A 23,106-nucleotide genomic window follows, 5' to 3' on the forward strand; every position below is an offset into this window, starting at 1 on the left:
CCCCCCCACTCTCCTCTTCTCCCCCCCCCACTCTCCTCTTCTCCCCCCCCCACTCTCCTCTTCTCCCCCCCCCTCTCCCCCCCTCTCCTCTTCTCTCCCCCCCTCTCCTCTTCTCTCCCCCCCTCTCCTCTTCTTCCCCCCCCTCTCCTCTTCCCCCCCCTCTCCTCTTCTCCCCCCCCCCTCTCCTCTTCTCCCCCCCCTCTCCTCTTCTCCCCCCCTCTCCTCTTCTCCCCCCCTCTCCTCTTCTCCCCCCCCTCTCCTCTTCTCCCCCCCTCTCCTCTTCTCCCCCCCCTCTCCTCTTCTCCCCCCCCCTCTCCTCTTCTCCCCCCCCTCTCCTCTTCTCCCCCCCTCTCCTCTTCTCCCCCCCCTCTCCTCTTCTCCCCCCCCCTCTCCTCTTCTCCCCCCCCTCTCCTCTTCTCCCCCCCTCTCCTCTTCTCCCCCCCTCTCCTCTTCTCCCCCCCTTCCCTTTCCTCTTCTCGTTTCCCCCCCCTCTCCTCTTCTCGTTTCCCCCCCTCTCCTCTTCTCGTTTCCCCCCCCTCTCCTCTTCTCGTTTCCCCCCCCTCTCCTCTTCTCGTTTCCCCCCCCTCTCCTCTTCTCTTCTCGTACCCCCCCTTTTCCTCTTCTCTTCTCGTACCCCCCCTTTTCCTCTTCTCTTCTCGTTCCCCCCCCCCCCCCCCCCCTTTTCGTAACCATCTTCAAGAAAAGTGACATTCGATTGCAGTAATTACAGTTTCCCTGCTGTCTGCCACAGGGAAAATAATCGCAAGAATCCTCCTCAAACGCCTTCTCCCAGTGGTTTAAGAGCTCCACCCAGAGTCGCAATGCAGATTCCGTCCACTAAGGGGCACAATAGACATGATCTTCATCTCACATCAAATTCAAGAAAAATGCAGGGAGCAGCACCAACCTTGTACATGGCCATACAAAGGCCTTCGACATTGTCAACCATGCTTCATCCAGCTCCATCCCCTCCCCCTCCCCCTCACCCCTATGTTCTTAGTCTGGAGGGTTGGATTGGAAGATATTCTCCTCTTCAGGCTCGTCGGCATCTGCATCATCGGATTAGCCTCAAGATCTGCAAAATATAACTGAACAGTCAAATGGTTAACAGCAGAGGTGGAGGCAGGGTGGGTGGCATGAGTAGGCTCTCGCATCGCAGACCAGGCAGCAGGCTGATTTGAAGGACCACAATGAATTTGCAGGACTTGCCCTCTCCCTCGAGTGTGGGCCTAGCTTGTGCAGTGATGATTGCTTTTCTCCAGGCAGGGCCCATCAAAGCAGCGACCCTTTCTTCCAAGGGTGTCAGTGGGTGTAGTTTTGCCGGGCCTCCTCCTGTTCGAGTTCTTTCCCTTTTATTATGTGCCACCTTCCTCTGCAAAGATGAAAATATAACTTTTTAAAGAGGGTGTCTTTCTGCTGGGTGGGACATACAGATGGTCACATTTACAATTGCATTGAATAAATTAAAATATTACTTACACTAACTACTTGTCCAGATCTCGTGGTGGTCACCATTGCGCAGTAATCTTCTGCAACTTAGTTCCATCGTTTCTTCATTTCTTTGGGTGGAACTTTTATGTGACCTCTGCTGGTGTCCAGCTCCTGCCACCTAGCCTCAATCACAATAACTAGAGCCTCCACTTCTTCCAGTAAGAAATTCTTGGTCCTTTGCACCGCATTGCATCTTGTACTGCTGCAGCTGCGATTTTTCCAATGCTCTCACACAACACTCAACATTCTCACACACACAACTGGCTCTTTAAAAATGGCCAATTGCCAATTCTGAGCTATACTGCACATGCGCATCCATTGCAACGATGTCAGAAACGTAACTTTTTTTCCCCAGAAGGTGCAGCATTGTTTTTCGGTGCAGACAGCAGGCTCCACCCCCGAGGCGACTGGATCAGCTGCAAAGTGCCAAATTCAATTTATATATCGGTGAAACTTTGGCAAATTATTTCTGGCCTAGAAAAACGGGCATAACTCTGGCAATACGTCAGAAAATGAGCTTGGGGAAAAATAAGCCCTAAATGTCACACAATGGGGAGTAATGGAGCTTTCTGGGATGCAATCCATCAGGCCCTGGGGATTTATCGGCCTTCAATCCCATCAATTTCCCCAACACAATTTCCCGGCTAATAAGGATTTCCCTCAGTTCCTCCTCCTTACTAGACCCCCTGACCCCTTTTATAACCGGAAGGTTGTTTGTGTTCTCCTTCGTGAATACCGAACCAAAGTACTTGTTCAATTGGTCTGCCATTTCTTTGTTCCCCGTTATGACTTCCCCTGATTCTGACTGCAGGGGACCTACGTTTGTCTTTACTAACCTTTTTCTCTTTACATATCTATAGAAACTTTTGCAATCCGTCTTAATGTTCCCTGCAAGCTTCTTCTCATACTCCATTTTCCCTGCCCTAATCAAACCCTTTGTCCTCCTCTGCTGAGTTCTAAATTTCTCCCAGTCCCCAGGTTCGCTGCTATTTCTGGCCAATTTGTATGCCACTTCCTTGGCTTTAACACTATCCCTGATTTCCCTTGATAGCCACGGTTGAGCCACCTTCCCTTTTTTATTTTTATGCCAGACAGGAATGTACAATTGTTGTAGTTCATCCATGCGGTCTCTCAATGTCTGCAATTGCCCATCCACAGTCAACCCCTTAAGTATCATTCGCCAATCCATCCCAGCCAATTCACGCCTCATACCTTCAAAGTTAGCCTTCTTTAAGTTCTGGACCATGGTCTCTGAATTAACTGTTTCATTCTCCATCCTAATGCAGAATTCCACCATATTATGGTCACTCTTCCCCAAGGGGCCTCGCACAACGAGATTGCTAATTAATCCTCTCTCATTACATAACACCCAGTCTAAGATGGCCTCCCCCCTAGTTGGTTCCTCGACATGTTGGTCTAAAAAACCATCCCTTATGCACTCCAGGAAATCCTCCTCCACCGTATTGCTTCCAGTTTGGTTAGCCCAATCTATGTGCATATTAAAGTCACCCATTATAACTGCTGCACCTTTATTGCATGCACCCCTAATTTCCTGTTTGATGCCCTCCCGAACATCACTACTACTGTTTGGAGGTCTGTACACAACTCCCACTAACGTTTTTTGCCCTTTGGTGTTCTGCAGCTCTACCCATATAGATTCCACATCATCCAAGCTAATGTCCTTCCTAACTATTGCCTTAATCTCCTCCTTAACCAGAGGTTTTCAAAATTATGAGGTATGAATAAGGAAAGATTATTTCTTGTTAGGGAATCAGCGGCGAGGGGTTCATCAATTTAAAATTGCTATTAAGAAATTAAGGAGAGAGGGTCAGAGAAACGTAGTTACACGGGTTGTTCGAACATGGAATGCTTTGCCACAGGAAGTAATTGAGGAAAAAACTATTCAAGAGAAGAATAGCTAAACATTTGAAGCAGAGAAAGATACAGGGTTGTACAGAGAGAGCTGGGTAATGGGATTAGTATTGGATTGCTCTAGCAAAGAGCCGGCACAGACATGATTAATTGAATGGCGTCCTGTTGGACCTGATCCATGCTTACCAGTATTGTTTTCACCATGGACTTCCACAGATGCTCGTATCGATGTTCTTCTCTAAAACTCTTCCTTTGGACACCCGTGAGGCTGTTCGTTCTCTCACTATGTTCCCTCTCGCATAAAAATGATTTCCTCTAGTCATTGTCCAACCATATCCACTCATTTACTTATAATTCCATTCTGCATTCAAATGTCTTCATATTACCCACCCTTAACACATAATCTTATTTTACTTGCACTGTTCTGATCCTGGGGGGAGAGGCGGTGTTGGGGAGCGGGGCGGGGGGTGGCGATGTTGGGGGGGTGGGGAGGGGAGGGTGTTTGTATGGGTGCAGGCTGATGGTGGGCAAGCTTAGGGGGGCGGGAGGAAGCACTCCTGTTCCTGCCAGCGCACAAGGTTTGCTCCCCAAGGCTGTCCTCGCCTCGTTGTAGCTACTGGGAATCCAGAGACCCAGCATGCCCGGCTAGAGACAGTAAAACCTGCACAGCAGGTTAAAGCAGAGGCTTCAGGACAAAATTATCATATTTAAAGTGCCATTCTGGCTGCGGGTTGTCTGCCCACCCCCCCGTCCCGCCTCTGTTAAACCCAGAGGTCGGTGGGTTGGGATCGGGATTTAGATTTGCATTTATTGCCCATCCCTAATTGCCCCTTGAGAAGGTGGTGGTGAGCCACCTTCTTGAACCGCTGCATTCCGTGTGGTGAAGGTACTCCCACAGTGCTGTTACAGAGGGAGTTTCAGGATTTGGACCCAGCATCGATGAAGAAACGGCAATATATTTCCAAGTCAGGATGCTGTGTAACTTGGAGGGGAACGTGGAGGTGATGGTGTTCCCATGCGCCTGCTGCCCTGTCCTTCTAGGTGGTAGAGGTCACGGTTTTGGGAGGTGCTGCTAAAGAACCCTTGCCGAGTTGCACCAGTGCATCTTGTCGATGGTACACACTGCAGCCATGGTGCGCCGGGGATGGAGGGAGTTAATGTTGAAGGTGGTGGATGGGGTGCTAATCAAGCAGGCTGCTTTATTTTGGATGGTGTTGAGCTGCTTGTGTTGTTGAAGCTGCACTCATCCAGGCAAGTGGAGAATATTCCATCACACTCCTGCCTTGTAGATGGTGGAAAGGCTTTGGGGAGTCAGGAGGTGAGACACTCACCGCAGAATACCCAGCCTCTGACCTCCTCTTTTGGCCACATTTATTTGGCTGGTCCAGTTAAGTTTCTGATCAATGGTGACGGTGGAGGATTCGGCAATGGTAATGCTGTTGAATGACATGGGGAAGTGGTTAGACTCTTGCTTGGTGAAGATATTCATTGCTTGGCACTTGTGGTGGTGCGAATGTTACCTGACACTTATCAGCCCAAGCTTGAATGTCGTCCAGGTCTTGATGCATGCGGGCATGGACTAAAAGCCATTCCTTCTAGATTATGTAATGCTGTTATAATTAATTAAAAATGTCGACAAATAGTAGCTTACGAGATAACTAGTTATTTCTAAATGATTTTTTTATTGGTCAATTTTTAAAGGATCGTGATAGTGAGTCTCCCTCAACAAAGTTCAAAGTTGAATCTTCATAAGTATAAGGCAGCTTCTGAAAGCATGTTAGTTGATTAGTCTGTGTTGTGCCCCCACTTTCAGATGTATTTCCTTAAATAAAGTCTGTAGATATTTGAGGAGATGGAGAAGGAGGAGAATAATGTTTCTACGATTCTCCAATTATTCAGTAATGGTCTTGAGCTGTGAAAAAATATTCCTGTCAAATATCAACGGTAACATAATGGTAATGTTACTGGACTAGTGATCCAGAGGCTTGGACTAATGATCGAGAGACGCAAGTTCAATGCTCGCCACGGCAGCCCGAGAATTTAAATTCTGTTAACTAAATAAATCTGGAATAAAAAGCTAGTATCAGTAATGGAGACCATGAAACTACCGGATTGTTGTAAAAACCTATCCGGTTCACTAATGTCCTTACCTGGTCTGCCCTATATGTGATCCAGACTCTTAACTAGCCCTCTGAAATGCACTCTTAAGCCACTCGTGGGTAATAAATGCTGGTGTTGTCATCAAACCCCAGTGAACGAATATAAAAGATAAGGCTCTATAATTACTATATAAAATCCATAATTTTTAATTCAAAAAGATGTTGCATTTTTTATTAAAATCATTCTTTGTCTACCATTCTAGTAAAATACTTCATATACTGGTATGTGAGTAACAAATTAATTTTCATTAAGACCATACCTTTTTATTAAAAAACTTGCTTTTAAAAATAATTAAAAAAATAATTAAGATCTAAAATGTAAAACTTGTTATACACTGATCACTTTCTGATTGAAGTGAACATTAAATTATTCTTTTGGTTAAAGTCCACAAACCATAGAAGAGAGAAGATATGAATTAGGAAAAATAACAATCACAAGGACGTATGTCCTCCTAAGAAAACTTTCATCCAGAACTAATGTGATAGCTTTTTTCTGCATCTATAACCCCACATCTTCATGTATCCATTTCTATTCACTTTCTTTTACAATCAGTGTCATGCATAGTGCAAGTTGCTCAACCGTGTGAGAGAAGTATGTATGAAGCCTGTACCAGGCAAGTTCTTGTCTGAATCTCTGAGAAAGGGCATTGTAGGTACACCGGCCATGGGTTCAGACCCTCATTCTCAGCAAGGTTCAAGAGATCAACAATCCCAGTCCTGGTCTCAACACTCAACAACACAAACACAGAGGAACCGGTATAGGCTTCATCACTTCACAATCTGAGCCATCTAAAGAAGGAAAGCTTCCCGCCGAGGCTGAAGTGCCTCTTTGTGGAAGATTCACATCTGGTCAAGTCTTTGTGTCTCATAATGACAGACTACAGGGGCAATGATGGTAGTCTGAATTAGGCCAGCTAGGTGGGTTAAAGATGAGGCATAATTTACAAGGAAAAAATAATTATGTAACATAAAGCTTAAAAACTCATTCCTTTTAGTAGCAAGTTAAAAATATACACAAGTACTGTTGGTGGAGTAAATGGTAAATAGTTGGAATACTTTTTATCTTCAAGGAATTTGAGAGTGTTTTCTGTGGAAAAACTGGCAGGCGACTGAAACAACCAAGAGTAGAAGCACCAGTAGATCACTCAGTAACTACCAGTCTACACAATCATGGTGTGATGGAAGGTAAATGAACTCCAGTGTGAGTGAAGTTACAGCTCCAAGAGAGGCACAAAGTTAGATGTATCCGCACCATTCACCATATCAAAACTCAGCGTCAGAAATGGAAAAGCGTAGCCAAGCAGAGAACTATAAACCATTTGTCATCCCAGCATAGTGGCTAGGTAGTACCTCTGGCAATGTTCAGAACTATAAACTTGCACTGTGAAATCAAAGATGGTGGCAGAGAATTTGAGTCCACTATGATTTGTGCCATGCCACTGTTCGTGCTTCCCCAATCCCCATAAGAAGTCCTATCTTCTTACTGAGCTGTCTAGAGTCGTTTATTTGTACTTTACCTTTTCTCTCCTTCACTGTTTCTGTTGGAGGGAGGGAGCAGTCGAGCGCATGGACAACCAGGGTGATAACCTAAATGCTGTTCCTTGATCAGTCTGTCCAGATGTATGGTTGTGGTGCTCAGATTTCCTGCTTTTTTGATTGAGACTGACTAGGATGTCTACGAGGGAAAACCCAAATGTGAATGTCAATCATCAATGACATTTAAGTTTGGCTCAGTTGAAGATCCAACATCATTATCGTCGCTACCAGGCCACTCACGTAAAACTTTTCAAAATGTTTTAATATACATTATATATGATATAAATGTTTTAATATACAATATATAAAAATCACAGAAGACTCACATTTTCCTTACCTATCTTTGACTTTTAATTGACTGCAGTTGGAGCAGTGGTGTTGGACAATCTCAGCAATGGTATGGTGTCTGAACATTGTGCAAACAGATTTTTGGTTTCTTAGCTGAAAACTATTGACAATAGCAACTTTAACACTGAACAACTCTACGCCTAAATGCTGCTAATAAAGCAAAAGCACAGTTAAAGAGACAGTATCCATTAACCATAATCAAACATACACAACTACCATGTTACTTGGTGAAAGCTAGTAAGGCTAATAGCAGGAATGCAGAAATGTGCATGTTTTACTGTTCCGAAAGGTTTTGTATCGCAGTTTGAAACGAAACAGTTTGGGGGAAAAAAACGATATAACACTTTTTCACAAGACTGAAGCACTTTAATAAAGCATGCTAAGAGGGTTGTTAAGTTTTATGTCAGACTGAGTGGCAAAAAAACAAAAAAGGATGCTGTCCCTTTAATGGAAACTGATAGTTAACTTCTATATAAGCTTTAAAATTTATACAATATATTTAAAGTCCAAGATATTTATAATATTTAACAGCAACTAAAATGATTCCTTACTCTACAAAGAGGTTTTATTAATTAAGTGGAATCTGTTTGCAGTTTTATTCAATGACCAGTTAATTGTTGAAGGTGCTATTGATCTGTAAAATAAAGGATGACCAAATACTTTCAAATAAACTTGTTCCATAAATTAATAAACCATACAGTGTACACTGTACTATATCATTTAAGTATATTTAATATTTATTTAGGTTAAACTGCAAAGCTTTTAGTTAATATGTTCAAAATAAATATAAACAGTAAGCCCTTGAAGGGTTTTCTGTCAACTTAAGCAATGTGTAAATAACAAAGCAAATGTATTAATGAGCGATGTTTCGCAGTATATTAAAAGATTCAGATATACAAAAGATCTATCATTTACATTAAGTTTTAAAACAAATTATTTGTATTTTATCTTTTTGAGCTAATAAAGGTATTCATTCATCCAAAGATCTTTTGTTATTTATTGAGCCTCTCTTTAAAATTGTAATCTAGAGAAATATGAAGGAAGAGTTTTAAGACTTCACACATTTATTGAGGGGTTTTTACTGGTGTCAAACAAGAATTGTTCTAGTTCTTAATACATTACTAAAATAGATTTGAGATACTGTAATTATCAGATAAGTGTAGCAATACCTATCATTTCCAGTTACAATCCTCATACCATGGGCGTAACTTGGGAAAAAGCTACAATAAATGTGTTGTATTTGCCTCCTCACTTAAGAAAAGTGTATATTGGTACAGCCTGGACCAATCTAACATATCAGACTTTCTTTGTGCTTTAATTATGTAAAATAATGTCCCATAGTCTGTTCTGTACAGTTGGGCCTTTAACGAGGGTATTTATGTAAAATGCAAAGAAGTTTCTTTACATATCCTGTAATTCCCACTATTCCTCAAATTTAACATAGTTTTGAGCCACTCACAACAGACTGCAATTATTATCATTTAGCATCTTAACGAGCAGGAAATGAGCCTCTTGGCCCTTCTAAGTAACACATTTTCACAAATATAGATGTTTACTGGATGGAAAGTTAAGAACTAGTCCAGAAAGATGTTTTGTACACTTGGTGGTGAATTTGATTGTAGAAAAAGCACTGGGCAAACTGCAGCCTCTGATAAACACCATTCAATCCACAGGCAAGAAAGCAAACCTGGTCGGTACCAATGCGTGCCAGCCAAAGATTGCGATAGTAAGTTAGGAAGGAATTCTATGACTGCAAAAAGAAAACCAAACAAAATCCAAATATCAATCAAGAGACATGCAAGACATCAGGTGGTCAGCCATAGGAGACCAAAGTGTAGACACTACCCAAATAAGTTACTGTAAAATGTTTGACCTGGAAAGGCTGGAGAGAGACAGAAGAATAAGGTAAAAATAAATGCCGAGCCACAGGAGGCGATATTAGGAGGATAAATTTGAGGAATTGGATGACTGGATATCAGACAAGCAGTCTGATAGGACGGAGGCAGTGGAAGGGTCGAGAATGGTGGTGGAAAGGTAGAACTTATGCACGCAAGCTGACCCCATGTTTGCAGAGAATGTTGCCAAGGGATACCATGTAGATGAGCAAGATGAGGGGGCCAAGGACAGATCCTTGAACTCCAGAGGTAACTGTGCAGGGGCAGGAAGCTATTGCTGGAGATGATTTGACTACAATTTGGCAAGAGTAGAATCAAGCAAGGGTAGTCTCTGAGCTGGACTATGGAGGAGATGAATTGGTGGAGCATGGTGTGGTTGGTGGACCGTGTCAAAGGCTGCAGAGAGGTCGAAAAAGGAAAATGCACCATGGTTGCAGTTACAGAAGGATGTCATTTGTTACCTTGAGCCGTTTGGTGATGTGGCAGGAGTGGAAAAATAAGAGAAACTCAAACGGAGTTGCAGAGAAAGATGGACGCAGGTTTAGGAGGTGACAGCACATCCATAATGTGTTAGACCAGGGGTTAGCTGAACTAGAGACCTTGTTGAATCAGAACTTAGCAATATGGGGCATTTTCTACAATACCCTGATCGCTGCTCTGTCTAACACAGGACCAGCTATCCATAAGGATATCCAGTTAGAGTGAAATAGTCTTGAAGAACAAAAGCATCAACTGCAAGGGAGTATTTTGCTCACAGAGTCAGACTCGACAGTGATCTGAGCCAGGGAGATCCATTACTGCAAGGCTCTACTGACCAGGTAGGCTGGCTCATTAATAGGACCGGGAGGGTTAGACTTGTCACAAGTGGCTGGGATTCTTCCCACTCGTCTCCAAATAACTCTGAAGGCCAATGTCTTGGCTAAAGAATCAGTGGGAAGCTTACCATCAATCTCTGCTGGCAAGATAAGTGTTTTTAAGTGGTTAAATTCCAACAGCACCCTTACACATACCTGTGACTCCTAAGCCTTGGCACTTGATAACTGGTACCTATACTCTCTGTTTAAGTACGGTGCATCCCTGTGGGAAGTGAGCATGCACTCCACATCACACAAACAAAACTCTACCTGCATTGATTGTTCAATGGCTTGGTTTGGATACTTGAGCATAGTGATCAGTTTCCATGCATGTCGGACAACTAGCTGCTCAAAAACATTCTAAATATAGTGAAATGGAGAAAATTGCAATTGTAACTTTCAAAAAGGAATTGGATAAATACTTGAAGACGACAAAATTGCAGGACTATGGGCAAAGAGCGGGATAGCTCTTTCAAAGAGTCAGCACAGGCACAATGGGCCCAAATGGCCTTTGATAATGCTGAAAAATCTTGTCTGTCATAAACAGTTGTGTAGATTGTTCCCGCGTCCTCTTTCTCCAACAATTAAAGACAGTTAATTCTCAGCCAGCCATCAGGTGCCGTGAGGGACAGAGGTAAGGCCTTCCAACTTGGAGAACAAAACTCATTGACCTCGCAGGTGACCATTCCTGAGCCTTGCCCACCATGGTCGATTGCCGAGATGACTGTGGCTGTGGAGATTTTCATGGCCAAGACTGTACTGCTCACCTGGAAAGGGGATTGTGCCATGGCTAGTGACTCAATTGGACAGTAAATCAATGTGAGGGAGGAATACAAAAGATACCCGGTCAGTCTGCCCAGATTCCCATGGGCATAAAGTGATGGCAATTCACTGTGCACAATATGCAACTCGGCTGCAGTACGAAGCAGAACTGTGTTAATCTTGTAATTATGTGTACATGGAAGTTGACTGTTAGAAAGATAAAATACTGGGGAGATTGTACCCTGGAATAATCTGTTAATTTTGTAGACTGCTGCAGTTATAGCTTGGTCAGTATAGTCTACTCTAATTCAAAGGCACTTCATTCAATTACTGGATTTTTTTTTTTTTTTAAAGTACTAAATTCTTGCTTTCCTAAATTATTTTCATTTTATCAAATTATTGGATTTTTTTTTTAGTAGTTAAAACAACTTTGAAATATGAGTAGACTATTTAGATGGGTGCTACATCTGACTCCAGTGTACTTCACTGCAGCCTGCTTATATATGCAGCATTATCCCTATTCTAATCTGGTTTATATCTACTGTACCACTGTAATCTGATTTGAACACATTGCATTTAAAAAAAATCAAACTCGGGATGTGGGCATCGCTGACTAGGCAGGCATTTATTGCCCATCCCTAGTTGCCCTGAGAAGGTGCGGATACAACTGAGGGGCTTGCTAGGCCAGTTCCGAGGGTATTAAAAGTCACCCATTCTGGTGAGAGACTGGAGTCACATACATAGGCCCAGACCGGGTAAGGATGGCAGGATTCCTTCCCTAAAGAACATTTGTGAACCAGTTGGGTTTTTATGACATTCCAACTGATCATGGTCACTTTTACTGTTAACTAGCTTTAAAAACTTTTTTTTAAATTCAAATACTCAAATTGCCAAAGATGGATTTGAATTTATATTCACTGAATTACTAGTCTAGTAACACAACCACTACACTTCCATATCCATTGCAGTCTGATTTATATCCATTGCCATGGCTAACTCATGTGGCACACTGGCATCGAAGTCCTTTGGGAACTAATTTTACCATACCCGCCCAGCAGAAACTGGGTAGGTGGGCAGTTAAAATCGCCCAGGTTACTTACCTGCCCTCGAGATCTCACCGCCTGTAATTTTTAGCCAGGCATCTGAATGGATGGCCTAGCTGCATGCCCAAAGCCAACGGGGCCCTTTAAGTATGCAGATAAGAATCTGATGATGTCATTGGGCCCCCGATTGCAATTTTAACTCTGGTCTGAGGGGGAAAGCCACTGCAACTTTCTGGTCAGGCTGGACCAGGATGGGGACGTGAGGAGACCCTGAAAGGTAAGTTTTTCTGTGTAGGAGCAGGAGTGCTTCTCCGGGTCCTGCAAATAAGGCTTTGGCTTCCACTGCTCCAGCCTTCTCCTCTATTCCAGGCAGGAAGTGACCATGTTAGTAAGGCCCGGGAGTTCAAATAGCCCAGGCTTGATTTCTGCAGCAGCGAGTTAGTTTCCAACTCGCCTCGCCATACTCCCGGGACCTCCAAATGAGGCTCGAACCTATAACCCACTAACTCAGCAAGAGGTGCACTAACTCAGCAAGGTCTGGTAATCTGGTTGATAGCACTCACAAAGAATGCATTGAAAACTTCATTCCAATTTGCACGTTGCATGGGGCAGTGCCATTTTCTCAGCAGACGATTGCCATTTATATGTCTGTTGTACCCGAATATAAGATGACAGAAATATGTCCTCCATCACATGCCACATCTTGCTCGCAAAGATCAGCCCCACCGATGCATATGTAATATACCCATCTTCCTGAAAGTGTGTGCAGGAGCTGAAAATAAGACATACACTTCTGCAGTGATCAGTTATCTTTTTAGACAGCACAAAGTGACAGTGTATCATGAACTGTGTGTTGCGCTGGTAATCCTTCAATAATTCACAGAAGTGAGAAATATATATATATGGCTTTTTCCAGTTATAGAATCATACAGCACAGGAGGAGGCCATTCGGCCCATCGTGCCTGTGGTGACTCTTTTGAAAAAGCTCTCCAATTAATCCCATTTCCCTGCCCTTTCCCCATAGCCCTTCAAATCTTTCCTATTCAAATATATATATATATATATATCATATTCCCTTTTGAAAGTTACTATTGAATTTGCTTCCACCACCCTTTCAGTCAGCACATTACAGATCATAACTTGCTGAGTTTAAAAATAATTCTCCTCATCTCGCCCCTATACATGCTACACAAGTTAATGTTCTTGGTTATGGAGCACTGCCTTCTTGTCTGAGCTGGAACTTGGTTCAGATTGGCAATTGCTGGGACTAAGTTAAGTGTTTTTATTTCTGAAAAGTGGCTTTATTCATTATCTTACAACAGTTGGTGGCAACAGCTTTATTTTACAGACAACAGGCACCCGCAGATAATAAATACTATTTTAAGTCAAGGATACTGACTGGTTCCGGCACCGTACAGTGGATGCAGGAGTTTGACAGGGATTTTTTAATTTATGGAAAAAGTTACAAAATGGGACAGATTGCAGTAACAACAAGCCATAGATTGTTACCTAGAATTCACATAAACTATTGCAGTTTCCACACACAGCGTGTTAAACTAGGAGATGCGCACATTCAGGGAAAGGGTAGGGTCAACCAGACTTTTGTTCAAAAAAAACACAGAGGGGCACAAATAGTATAAATCTCCTTTGCCCATAACCATTTAGTTACATAAAAGGTCTGAAATTGGAAACTGTTATTGGTTCTGAATTTAGGGTATTATATAAAACATTATGACCGTTAAATTTATATCATATGTACAGTGTAACCCCTCACAGTTCAGATACTGTAACATCAATAATTACTATAGGGTGCTTTGTATTGAGGTAAGCATTTATAATCGATAGTATTGTTTAACAGACAATGAGAAGAAATGGAGTAGCCAAACTAAGGAAGTAAGTGTTTAAAAAGTGGAAAATTCTAACCAGACAAGACTAACTGCAGATAAATCTTTACAGATCTCAAAACAGAATTGAAAAATGATATAGAAACACGATTAAAAGCGAAGTGTCTGTTTTTAGCACCTTCACATGTACATATTCATAGGACACTTTGGTACCAGGAATCGAAACATTGATCAATTGTCTTTTTTTTGTTGTTGCCTCTTTCTATTCACTCAATCTCAGGAGAATCTCAGGCTGTGCTTCAAGTTAACTTTCTATTTGCTTCTGTCATCATGCCTTTCACGATTTTTTGGATGATGATTTTACTGCTGCGATAGCTCCCTGGCAAGCAGATGTGTCGCAGATTCCTGGGGTTCCCATAGCGCCATTCCTTCCGGGTCGTCCCTGCTCTCCAGGATAGCCTGGGTCTCCAATTGCTCCATCTCGCCCATTCTTACTGAGTCCCATAGCTCCTGCGGGTCCTACAGATGGGAAACGGACAGAAAGTGAGAGAAAGGAAGGGACTGTGGCAATTCAAACCATAGCACAGGTAATTGAGTAGCGGGACCTTGGTGGTCAGATTTACAAGTCAGTAAAGAGGTGGCAACACAAATAGGTCATAACAGTGATAACATACAGCACCTTTCAAAGAGAAAAACGACCTGAGGCCCTTCCCAAAAATCAACCAAAAATGGGCACCTGAGACAAAGGAGATGTTACGGAGGATGATGGAAGAGATGGGTTTCAAGGATGATCTTAAAAGGAGGAAGGGGAAGTAGAGAGGCGGAGGGATTTGTGGATAGAATACCAGTGTGGGGCCCAGGCAGCTCCAGGCATAGTCACCATTTAATGAGGGGATGCACAAAAGTTAAAGACGAATACTGGTGGGTGGACTAGTTGTTATAAGACTGGAGAAGATTAAAATGATGGGGAGGGGTGAGGCCATGAAAGGATTTAAACACAAGGATGAGAATTTTAAATTTAAAGTGTTAGGGGACTGGGAGCCAATGTAAGTCAGTGAGGATGGGGAAGATAGGTGAGCAGGACTTTGTGAGGCATAAGATTTGGGTAGCAGGGCTTACGCTGAAGTTTACGGATGGTTGGGGAAGCCAGCCAGGAGAACATTGGAATAGTCAAGTGTGGACATGATAAAAACATGCTGGAGAGTTTCAGCAGCAGATGGGCTGAGACAGGCGACATGAGAGGTGAAAACAAGCAGACTTTGTCATGAAGATCATTTAGGGGTCGGAAACTCAGTCTGGTTCACCCCGAGACAACGTCCAGGGAGGGGTAATGGAGTCGATGGCAAGGAAATGGAGTTTGTGGCGGGGCAAAAGAGCCTTACTTCAGTCTTACCAACATTTAGCTGGAGGAAATTGTAGCTTATTCAAGATTGGATGTCGGACAAATAGTCTGACCACTCTGTAAGGCCATAAAAAAGTGAAATGGAGTTCTTGGTTTTGTATCTGGACTGTAAAATATAAAAGCAAGGAGACGCTGTTCAACTTGTACTTTAGTTGGGGTGGAGCTGGAGTAGTTTTAGGTAGCACATTATAGGAAATATATAAAACGCAATAGTTAAAAAGTGCAGCATGGATTTACTCGGATGTCACCAGGGATGAGGGTTAGGAAGTTGGAGCTTTTTACTAGAGCTGGACCTGATGATAGGACCTTAATTTCACAAAAGGCTATGATGAGGTAACACGTGATAGTTTGCACTGACGGTAATGAGAAGGCACATACTTCAGAACAGGAATTAATGGGAGGTTAGACATACAACATTTACAGGGTGGATGGTTAGAATCTGGAATTATCTGCCGCAAAACCAGTGCTGAAGCAGCGTCCATAAATTGCTCTACAAGGGAATACAATTGTTGCTTGATGAGGAATATTAAAACATACGGGGTGAGCTGGAGTCAGGGAATGCAGATGGGTCTCAGGAAAGCACTGGCACAGATTTATACGTCAAATGTTCAGTTTCTGTGCTCCAATATTCTATGGATGAGAAAATCGGCATTCCCTGCTTTTAAAATGCATTTTAATGACTCCTGCCCATCCCCATGGATAGCTGTACATGTAGTGAGTGACATGGTCCTGAGTCATACAGAAAGAAAACAAAGACTTGCATTTATATAGTGCCTTTCACTGCTTCAGGATGTACGGTATCACTTTACAGCTAATGAAGTACATTGTTGTAATATAGGAAACGCAGCAGCCAATTTGCACACAGCAAGGTCCCACAAACAGCAATGTGATAATGGCCAGGTATTGTTTATTTTAGTGATTGAGGGATAAATATTGGCCAGGACACCGGGGTAACTCCCCTACTCTTCTTCAAAATAGTGCTGCGGGATCTTTTACGTCCACCTGAGAGAGCAGATGGGACCTTGGATTAACATCTCATCCAAAGGACGGTACCTCTGACAGTGCAGCATTCCCTCAGCACTGCACTGCAGCATTAGCCTAGATTTATGTACTCAAGTTCCTGGAGTGAGACTTGAACCCACATCCTTCTGACCCACTGAGCCACAGCTGACACTAATACATACAGCCCAGGAAGGTCCCAGGTTCAATCGCCAATCAATAACAAGTTATGTTACAGATGTCATTTTTAAGCGCATATGAAGATGAGTATTTTTCCAAGTTCTTTTTTAAGGAGCAAGAGCTTTGAACCAATTTGCGTCCTATGGCTACGTAAAATGCCCCCCCCACACCCTGCATGTGCACCAGACAAGAGTCAGAAGGTAATATAGACAGGCCATATCAGTCCTTGAGCCCTTAGTCTCAACATGATCAATGGGATAATATTTCTTTCAGACTTGACAACTTGTTGCTGATCTGAGAAATTTGCTATTGTTTTTATGTTAGTGCAAAAATGACTCTACAGCAACCAAACAGTTAGTATTTTAAAGGTAGGTGTTAAAGCTTGGCAAAGATTATTGGTTACAGTGTCAGCTGTGACTCAGTGGGTAGCACTCTCGCCTCTGAGTCAGAAGGTTGTGGGTTCAGGTCTCACTCCAGGGATTTATGCACATAAATCTAGAATGACACTCCAGTGCGGTGCTGAGGGAGCGGTGGGGATGTTGCACTTTATCAAGTAGGCTTTGAGGGTGTCCTCTGCCCACCTGGGGCTTGCTTGCCGTGTCAAAATTCTGAGTAGAGCGCTTGCTTTGGGAGTCTTGTGTCGGGCATGCGGACAATGTAGCCTGCCCAACGGAGCTGATTGAGTGTAGTCAATGCTTCGATGCTGGGTATATTGGCCTGAGCGAGAACACTGACGTTGGTGCGTCTATCCTGCCAATGGATTTGCAGGATCTTGCGGAGGCAGTACTGGTGGTATTTCTCCAGTGTTTTGAGGTGTCTGCTGTGTATATAGTCCACGTCTCTGAGCCAAAAAGGAGGGTATCACTACTGCCCTGTAGACCATAAGCTTGGTACCAGATTTGAGGTCCTGGTCTTCAAACACTCCTCTCTTCCTCAGGCAACCGAAGGCTGCACTGGCACATTGAAGGCAGTATTGGACCTCATCGTCAATGTCTGCTGTTGCTGACATCCCTCAACCAACATAATAAAAACAGATTATCTGGTCATTATCACATTGCTGTTTGTGGGAGCTTGCTGTACGCAAATTGGCTGCTGCGTTTCCTACGTGATTACACTCCAAAAGTACTTCATTGGTTGTAAAGCGATTTGAGATGTCCGGTGGTCGTGAAAGGCGCTATATAAATGCAAGTCTTTCTTTTAAAGATTATTGTATGAACTTTTCTTACTGATTCTTTAACTTAGTTGTCATCCCATTGTTAATCTTAGTGAAAATTTAACTCTAACCTGAGAATCAAATTTAAAATTCAGTTCAGGTCATTGTTACCTAAATCTGTTCCAAGTAGAGCGGCCCTGGACTTACATACACAGGGACAGGAGGAGACCATTCAGCCCCTCGAGCCAATTCCGCCATTCAATTAGAATATGGGTGATCTGTATCTTAACTCCATTTACCCGCCTTGGTTCTGTAACCTTTAATACCCTTGTCTAACAAAAACCTATCAATCTCCGGTTTGACATTTCCCATTGACCCCCCAGTCACGATAGCTTTCTGGGGAGAGATTTCCAGATTCCCACTGCCCTTTGTGTGAAGAAGTGTTTCCTGACATCACCCCTGAACGGCCGAGCTCTCATTTTAAGGTTCTGCCCCTTGTTCTGGACTCCCCAGCCCCCCACCAGAGGGAATAGTTTCTCTCGATCTACCCGACCGAATCATCTTAAACACCTCGATCAGATTCCCCCTAATCTTCTATATTCAAAGGAATACGCCTAGTCTGTGCAACCTGTCTTCATAATTTAACCCTTTTAAGCCTGGTATTCTGGGGAATGTGCACGACACCCCTTCCAAGGCCAATATATCCTTCCTGAGAAAAAAGACTTGCATTTCTGTAGCACCTTTCACAACCTCAGGACGTCCCAAAGTGCTTTACAGCCGATGAAGTATTTTTTTTTAAAGTGTAGTCGCTGTTGTGACGAGGTGCGGTGCCAAGAACTGAATGCAAGTCTCCAGATAGGGTCTAACCAGAGCTCTCTACAGCTGTAACAAAACTTCCACGCATTTGTATTCCAGCCGCCTCGAGATAAAGGCCAACATTCCATTAGCCTTTTAAATTACTTTTTTGTACCTCTCCACTAGCTTTTAGTGATTTCTGTTCATGGACCCCCTACTTCTTTGTACTTAACACAAATAAATACACACCATGAACATATACACAGAGAAACCATGTATAATACATGTACAAGGACACACACACACACAGGCAGACACTTGCCATTGAGCTCAATATCCACTCCCTCCACCACTGGTCTACTGTGGCTGCAGCAAGTACAATCGAGAAGGAATTCCCCAGCCTCTACCACCAATATGGACAAGAGCAACAATGTAATCGGAACACCATCACCACCATGTTCTCCTCCAAGTCGCACACCACCCTAACTTGGATTTGTATTACCATTCCTTCATCACTGGGCCAAAATGCTGGAATTCCCTGTCTGACACCATCGCGGAATCACCGCCAACACAAGGACTACAAGTAGGCATCTGACCGCCTCCTTCGCAGGGCAACTAGGGATGGTCAATAAGTGTGACCTTATCGCCATCGCTCACATCTCAAGAACAAATTCTAGGTTGGCATGACATTTGTTGTGTCGGGCTATCCTTTTCTAATTATCATCCCCAACCATTTAAGATCTTCATTTATTCCAGAGTCGAGTTCATTCCATCCTCCGATAGGTGTATTGATGGTTTCCATTTCTTTTCCTGTTTCCCAAAGTTTATTGATCGACATGACTCCCTCACTGCCAACCTTTCTGGTCCTAGGAGGTAGTCAAACTTTTATTGATAACGCTCTTGTTAAACACATTTTCCTACATTAAAGGAGCTATATAAATGCAAGTTGTTGTTGATATGCTATGCTCAGCAGGCCAACAGAAAACATCTCTTGCAGACAACATTAAATCCGTACTTTTAACATAATTCTCCAGAACCATTGCACTATAATTAGAGTCTCCTTCAAAATGCCTTCAAGTGGTTTGCGATCACTTTCTACATTAAATTTCTTCAGACCAAAAACAATGACTTAAGATTGGTTTTCCAACATGAGCAGGCTCTGCGGGTGAAATTAGCCTTGGGCAGTAAGTAGTGTAAAGTGGATGATAGCGAATCAGCAGCCTGTTTTTACACCCCACCCAATTTTCTTCCGTTGAAAAGAAAATGAGGCGGGGCGAAAAACAGGCTGACTATTGGTTATTCCCCCATTTTGCGCCCTAGACTTATTTCACCCCCTTGATCTCAGTTTCTGTTAAGCGATATTGAGGCAATTTCCCAGTCCGCCTTCAGAGGCAACACACTGTTAGAGGTGTGCACTGTAGAGTCTGCTCATATTGGAAAACTCATCTGAAGTCATTGTTTTTGGTCCAAAGAAATTTACTGCAGAAAGTGATTACAAAGCACTTGAAGCCATTTTGAAGCAGACCCTAATTATAGTACACCCAAATGGTTCTGGAGAATGATGTTACATCTTCAAAAGTAAGGATTTAATGTTGTCTGCAAGAGATGCAAGGAGATGTGACACTGAAGAAGTACATCTTTATTGAGATCAAAGAATTTTGGTATGACTCAGGGATATTCTTCTTGACTTTATCCCGTCAGATCCCGACAGTCCCGTGTAAAGTCATTTCCTGCATTCAGTCGGTCACATAGAGGAGCAGTCACGTTGGAGTACACTGATACAGATAGTCATTCCAAGAATTCTTTGGATGCTTTCTTTGTTGGTCGAAGAGAGAATCTTAAGCACTGCTTTAGCTCGAGCAGGATCTGGTTTTATTTCACCTTCAGAGGACCTTTCATGTGTCCTATGAAGTCTCCTCCAATTACTCAGCAGCAGGAGAGAGTCCAAGCGACATGCACAACAATCTGCATCTTTCAAATGGTGTTAAAAGATAAGTCAGCAGACTCCACACTCCATCTGGTACATCCAAATGCCTATTAATAAACCCTAGGGCCCTATATGCTGCTTCCTTTATAAAAAAACACAACATTTCATCTGCTATCTGTCCAATCTACATTCCAGCTTATGTCGTCCTAAAGTCACTTAACCATGCGCCCTATTCTCTGTATGGTCGGCAAAAGTTGATATTGTATCCTATACCCAAGTCCAAATCATCTCGCTATATCGAGAAGATCAATATCCCAACATTGACATTGGCCCCTGGGGGGGGGTGGCACCACTAGTTACCTTCCTCCAGTGCAAACTACATCCATTACCCACTGCTCTGTTTTCTCCTGCTTTCACCAAATTACTATCCATGCTGACACATTCCCTTCAGTGCCATGCACCTTAATCCCAAGCTTCCTCTCAGGCACCTTATCAGAAACCTTTTGAAAATCTATATATACAAAATCCGCGGCATTTCCTTTATCAATACACTCCATTGTTTCCTCAATAAACTGTTACATTTACCAGACTTGATTTGCCCATTACAAATCCATGCTGACTGTCCATTATTTACTCCCGTCTTTCCAAGTTCTAATTTTATCCCCTTTTCTTCCAAGGCTTTGCTTCTGCTTTATTGAACATAAGCATTAAAGATTTAGAATTCTCTGGTTCTGTCAGTTGGGTCATCAACCAATCTAAGGTAGGGCATTGACAGTAGCTTTACAGTCGAGCTGAAGTATGTTTATGAGCAGTTTGACATATCATCGTTTGACATATTGGTCTTCTACACATCCAGCAAATTTAAGCAAGAGAACGTGACTGTTTTCTGCATCACCATTAGCTTCAACTACAGGATGTGGCCATTGTTTGCCCCTCTTGCGATACCTGGCCTTTGGGTTGTGACGTGCTTCTATTCTCGACGTACTCCACATGTCCAACCCCCAGCAGGACAGTTTCTTTTTCTTTCTGACCCGTTGCTTTCCAGTCTCGGGAGCTTCCAAACATTGCTTGGGCTCCACATCTGGTGTCACTTCCTCCGGCTGTCTCACTGAACATTACACTTCTTTCGAGGAGTTCTTTCCTTCAGCTCCTTTGTTGCCAGTTCACTCACTTTATAATCGTTAATGAAAGCTTTCAATATCAGTTTTGATTCTGATAAAAGTCTCCTGTTTTGTATACCAATAACTATTCTGTCACAGATTGGATTATTTTATATCACTATCGTTGCATCTTCACACTAAGCTCTGTAGATCGACAACAACAAAACTGGCATTTATATAGCGCCTTTAACGCAGTAAAACATCCCCAGGCGCATCACAGGAGCGATTATCGAACAAAATTTGACACCGAGCCGCATAAGGAGATATTAGGGCAGCTTGGTCTTAAAGGAGGAAAGAGAGGTAGAGAGGCAAAGAGGAGGCCCAGGAAAAACAGAAAGCATGGCCACTGATGGTGGAGCGATTAAAATCGGGGATGCTCAAGAGGTCAAAATTAGAGGAGTGCAGATATCTCGGGGCGGGGGGGGGGGGTGTTGTGGGGCTGGAGGAGATTACAGAGATAGGGAGGGGCGAGGCCATAGAGGGACTTGAAAATAAGGATGAGAATTTTAAAATCAAGGTTGCTTAACTGGGAGCCAATGCAGGTCCATTACATTTGACTGTGTTTTTTCATCATGATCTTAGTCCCAATTGTTTAAAAATATAGCGTTCATATGTTTCATTGGTCTATCCAGCAAATAATTGTTCCATCTTGTTAAGAAGCTCTACATCAGTCTTGTCTTCATCTGCCTCAAACCAAAGATCAGAAAGTATTTTGCGTGTTTCTCTGCCTCTGTTAATCAGTGTAGTGGATCTGACACCGCTATGTTTTTAATGAGAAAGGATGTAATCTGATTCCCATAAAGCTTTTCGACTAGCTGATTAATGAATTTTTTGACAATGGCTCATTAATGTTTTAACAAATGTTAAAGGAGTGCTTCATCGCAGGCTGTTATATTTTCATTCCTGGCAAACAGGTTTAGGGAGTGAATCCAGAGTTTGGGGGTCTAGGCTGCTGAAGGTACGGCCACCAATGGTGGAGCGTTGGAAATCAGGGATGTGCAAAAGGCCAGAATTGGAGGAGCGTAGAGATCTCAGAGGGTTATAGGAGGTTACAGAGATAGGCAGTAACATTTCTGTATCCTTCGTGTATAATAAACTGCCTATTGCACATCACAGTCAGCACCCGTTCTTTGAACATTATTCTGGAGCAGAATGATTAATGATAAGCGTTTCCTTTAATGCAAAATTTAATACAGTTAATGAATGAAATATCACAGCGGCCCCACACATAAACTCCAAGTCCGTGCCCCGGAGGGCAAAGCTCCTTGCTGCGAGTACAAATTTGTAAAATGATTCCTAGTATTTAAGCAGCTTACCTGGAGGTCCTTGAGGTCCCACCATGCCATCAATTGCTTTGCCGAGAACACCCTTGTCTCCCCTTACACCTGTGTCACCTTGAGTTGAACAAAGAGCAAGATTCAGAGTGGGCACAGCCTCATTCAACGGAGCTGTCGAGAGCTGAGTACAATCACACAAGCTTTCCACAATGTGTTCTCCATTTTAATACTAATCTAGAGAGGTACTACCTTCAATAAATTGGTCTTCAGTAATTTACATTTATTCTCTACCAACTTTCTTTTCAATATACAGTGCGGATAATTTTTTTCTTTTATTTGTGGACGTCGCTGGCAAGGCCGGCATTTATTGCCCATCCCTAATTGCCCCTTGAGAAGGTGGTGGTGAGCC

The 23,106-nt window shown here is 43.0% G+C and overlaps 2 protein-coding genes across 2 annotated transcripts in view; one reads left to right on the forward strand and one right to left on the reverse strand.

The window, feature by feature from the left end:
- LOC139277665 (transcription factor-like 5 protein) overlaps nt 1-8,066 on the forward strand; it is a 43,437-nt gene extending 35,371 nt beyond the window's left edge. Inside the window, exon 6 of the mRNA XM_070896450.1 lies at nt 6,593-8,066. Coding sequence (XP_070752551.1) covers nt 6,593-6,715 — 123 coding nt within the window. The 3' untranslated portion in view covers nt 6,716-8,066. The remainder of the gene's footprint in view (nt 1-6,592) is intronic.
- Nucleotides 8,067-13,237: 5,171 nt separating this feature from the next.
- The window catches only part of col9a3 (collagen, type IX, alpha 3), a 160,472-nt gene continuing 150,603 nt past the window's right edge, over nt 13,238-23,106 (reverse strand). Inside the window, exons 31-32 of the mRNA XM_070894907.1 lie at nt 22,737-22,814; nt 13,238-14,323 (exon numbers count right to left, since the gene is read on the reverse strand). Coding sequence (XP_070751008.1) covers nt 14,142-14,323; nt 22,737-22,814 — 260 coding nt within the window. The 3' untranslated portion in view covers nt 13,238-14,141. The remainder of the gene's footprint in view (nt 14,324-22,736; nt 22,815-23,106) is intronic.

The sequence above is a fragment of the Pristiophorus japonicus genome, chromosome 12, assembly GCF_044704955.1.
Source record: "Pristiophorus japonicus isolate sPriJap1 chromosome 12, sPriJap1.hap1, whole genome shotgun sequence".
Taxonomy (NCBI): Eukaryota; Metazoa; Chordata; class Chondrichthyes; family Pristiophoridae; genus Pristiophorus; species Pristiophorus japonicus.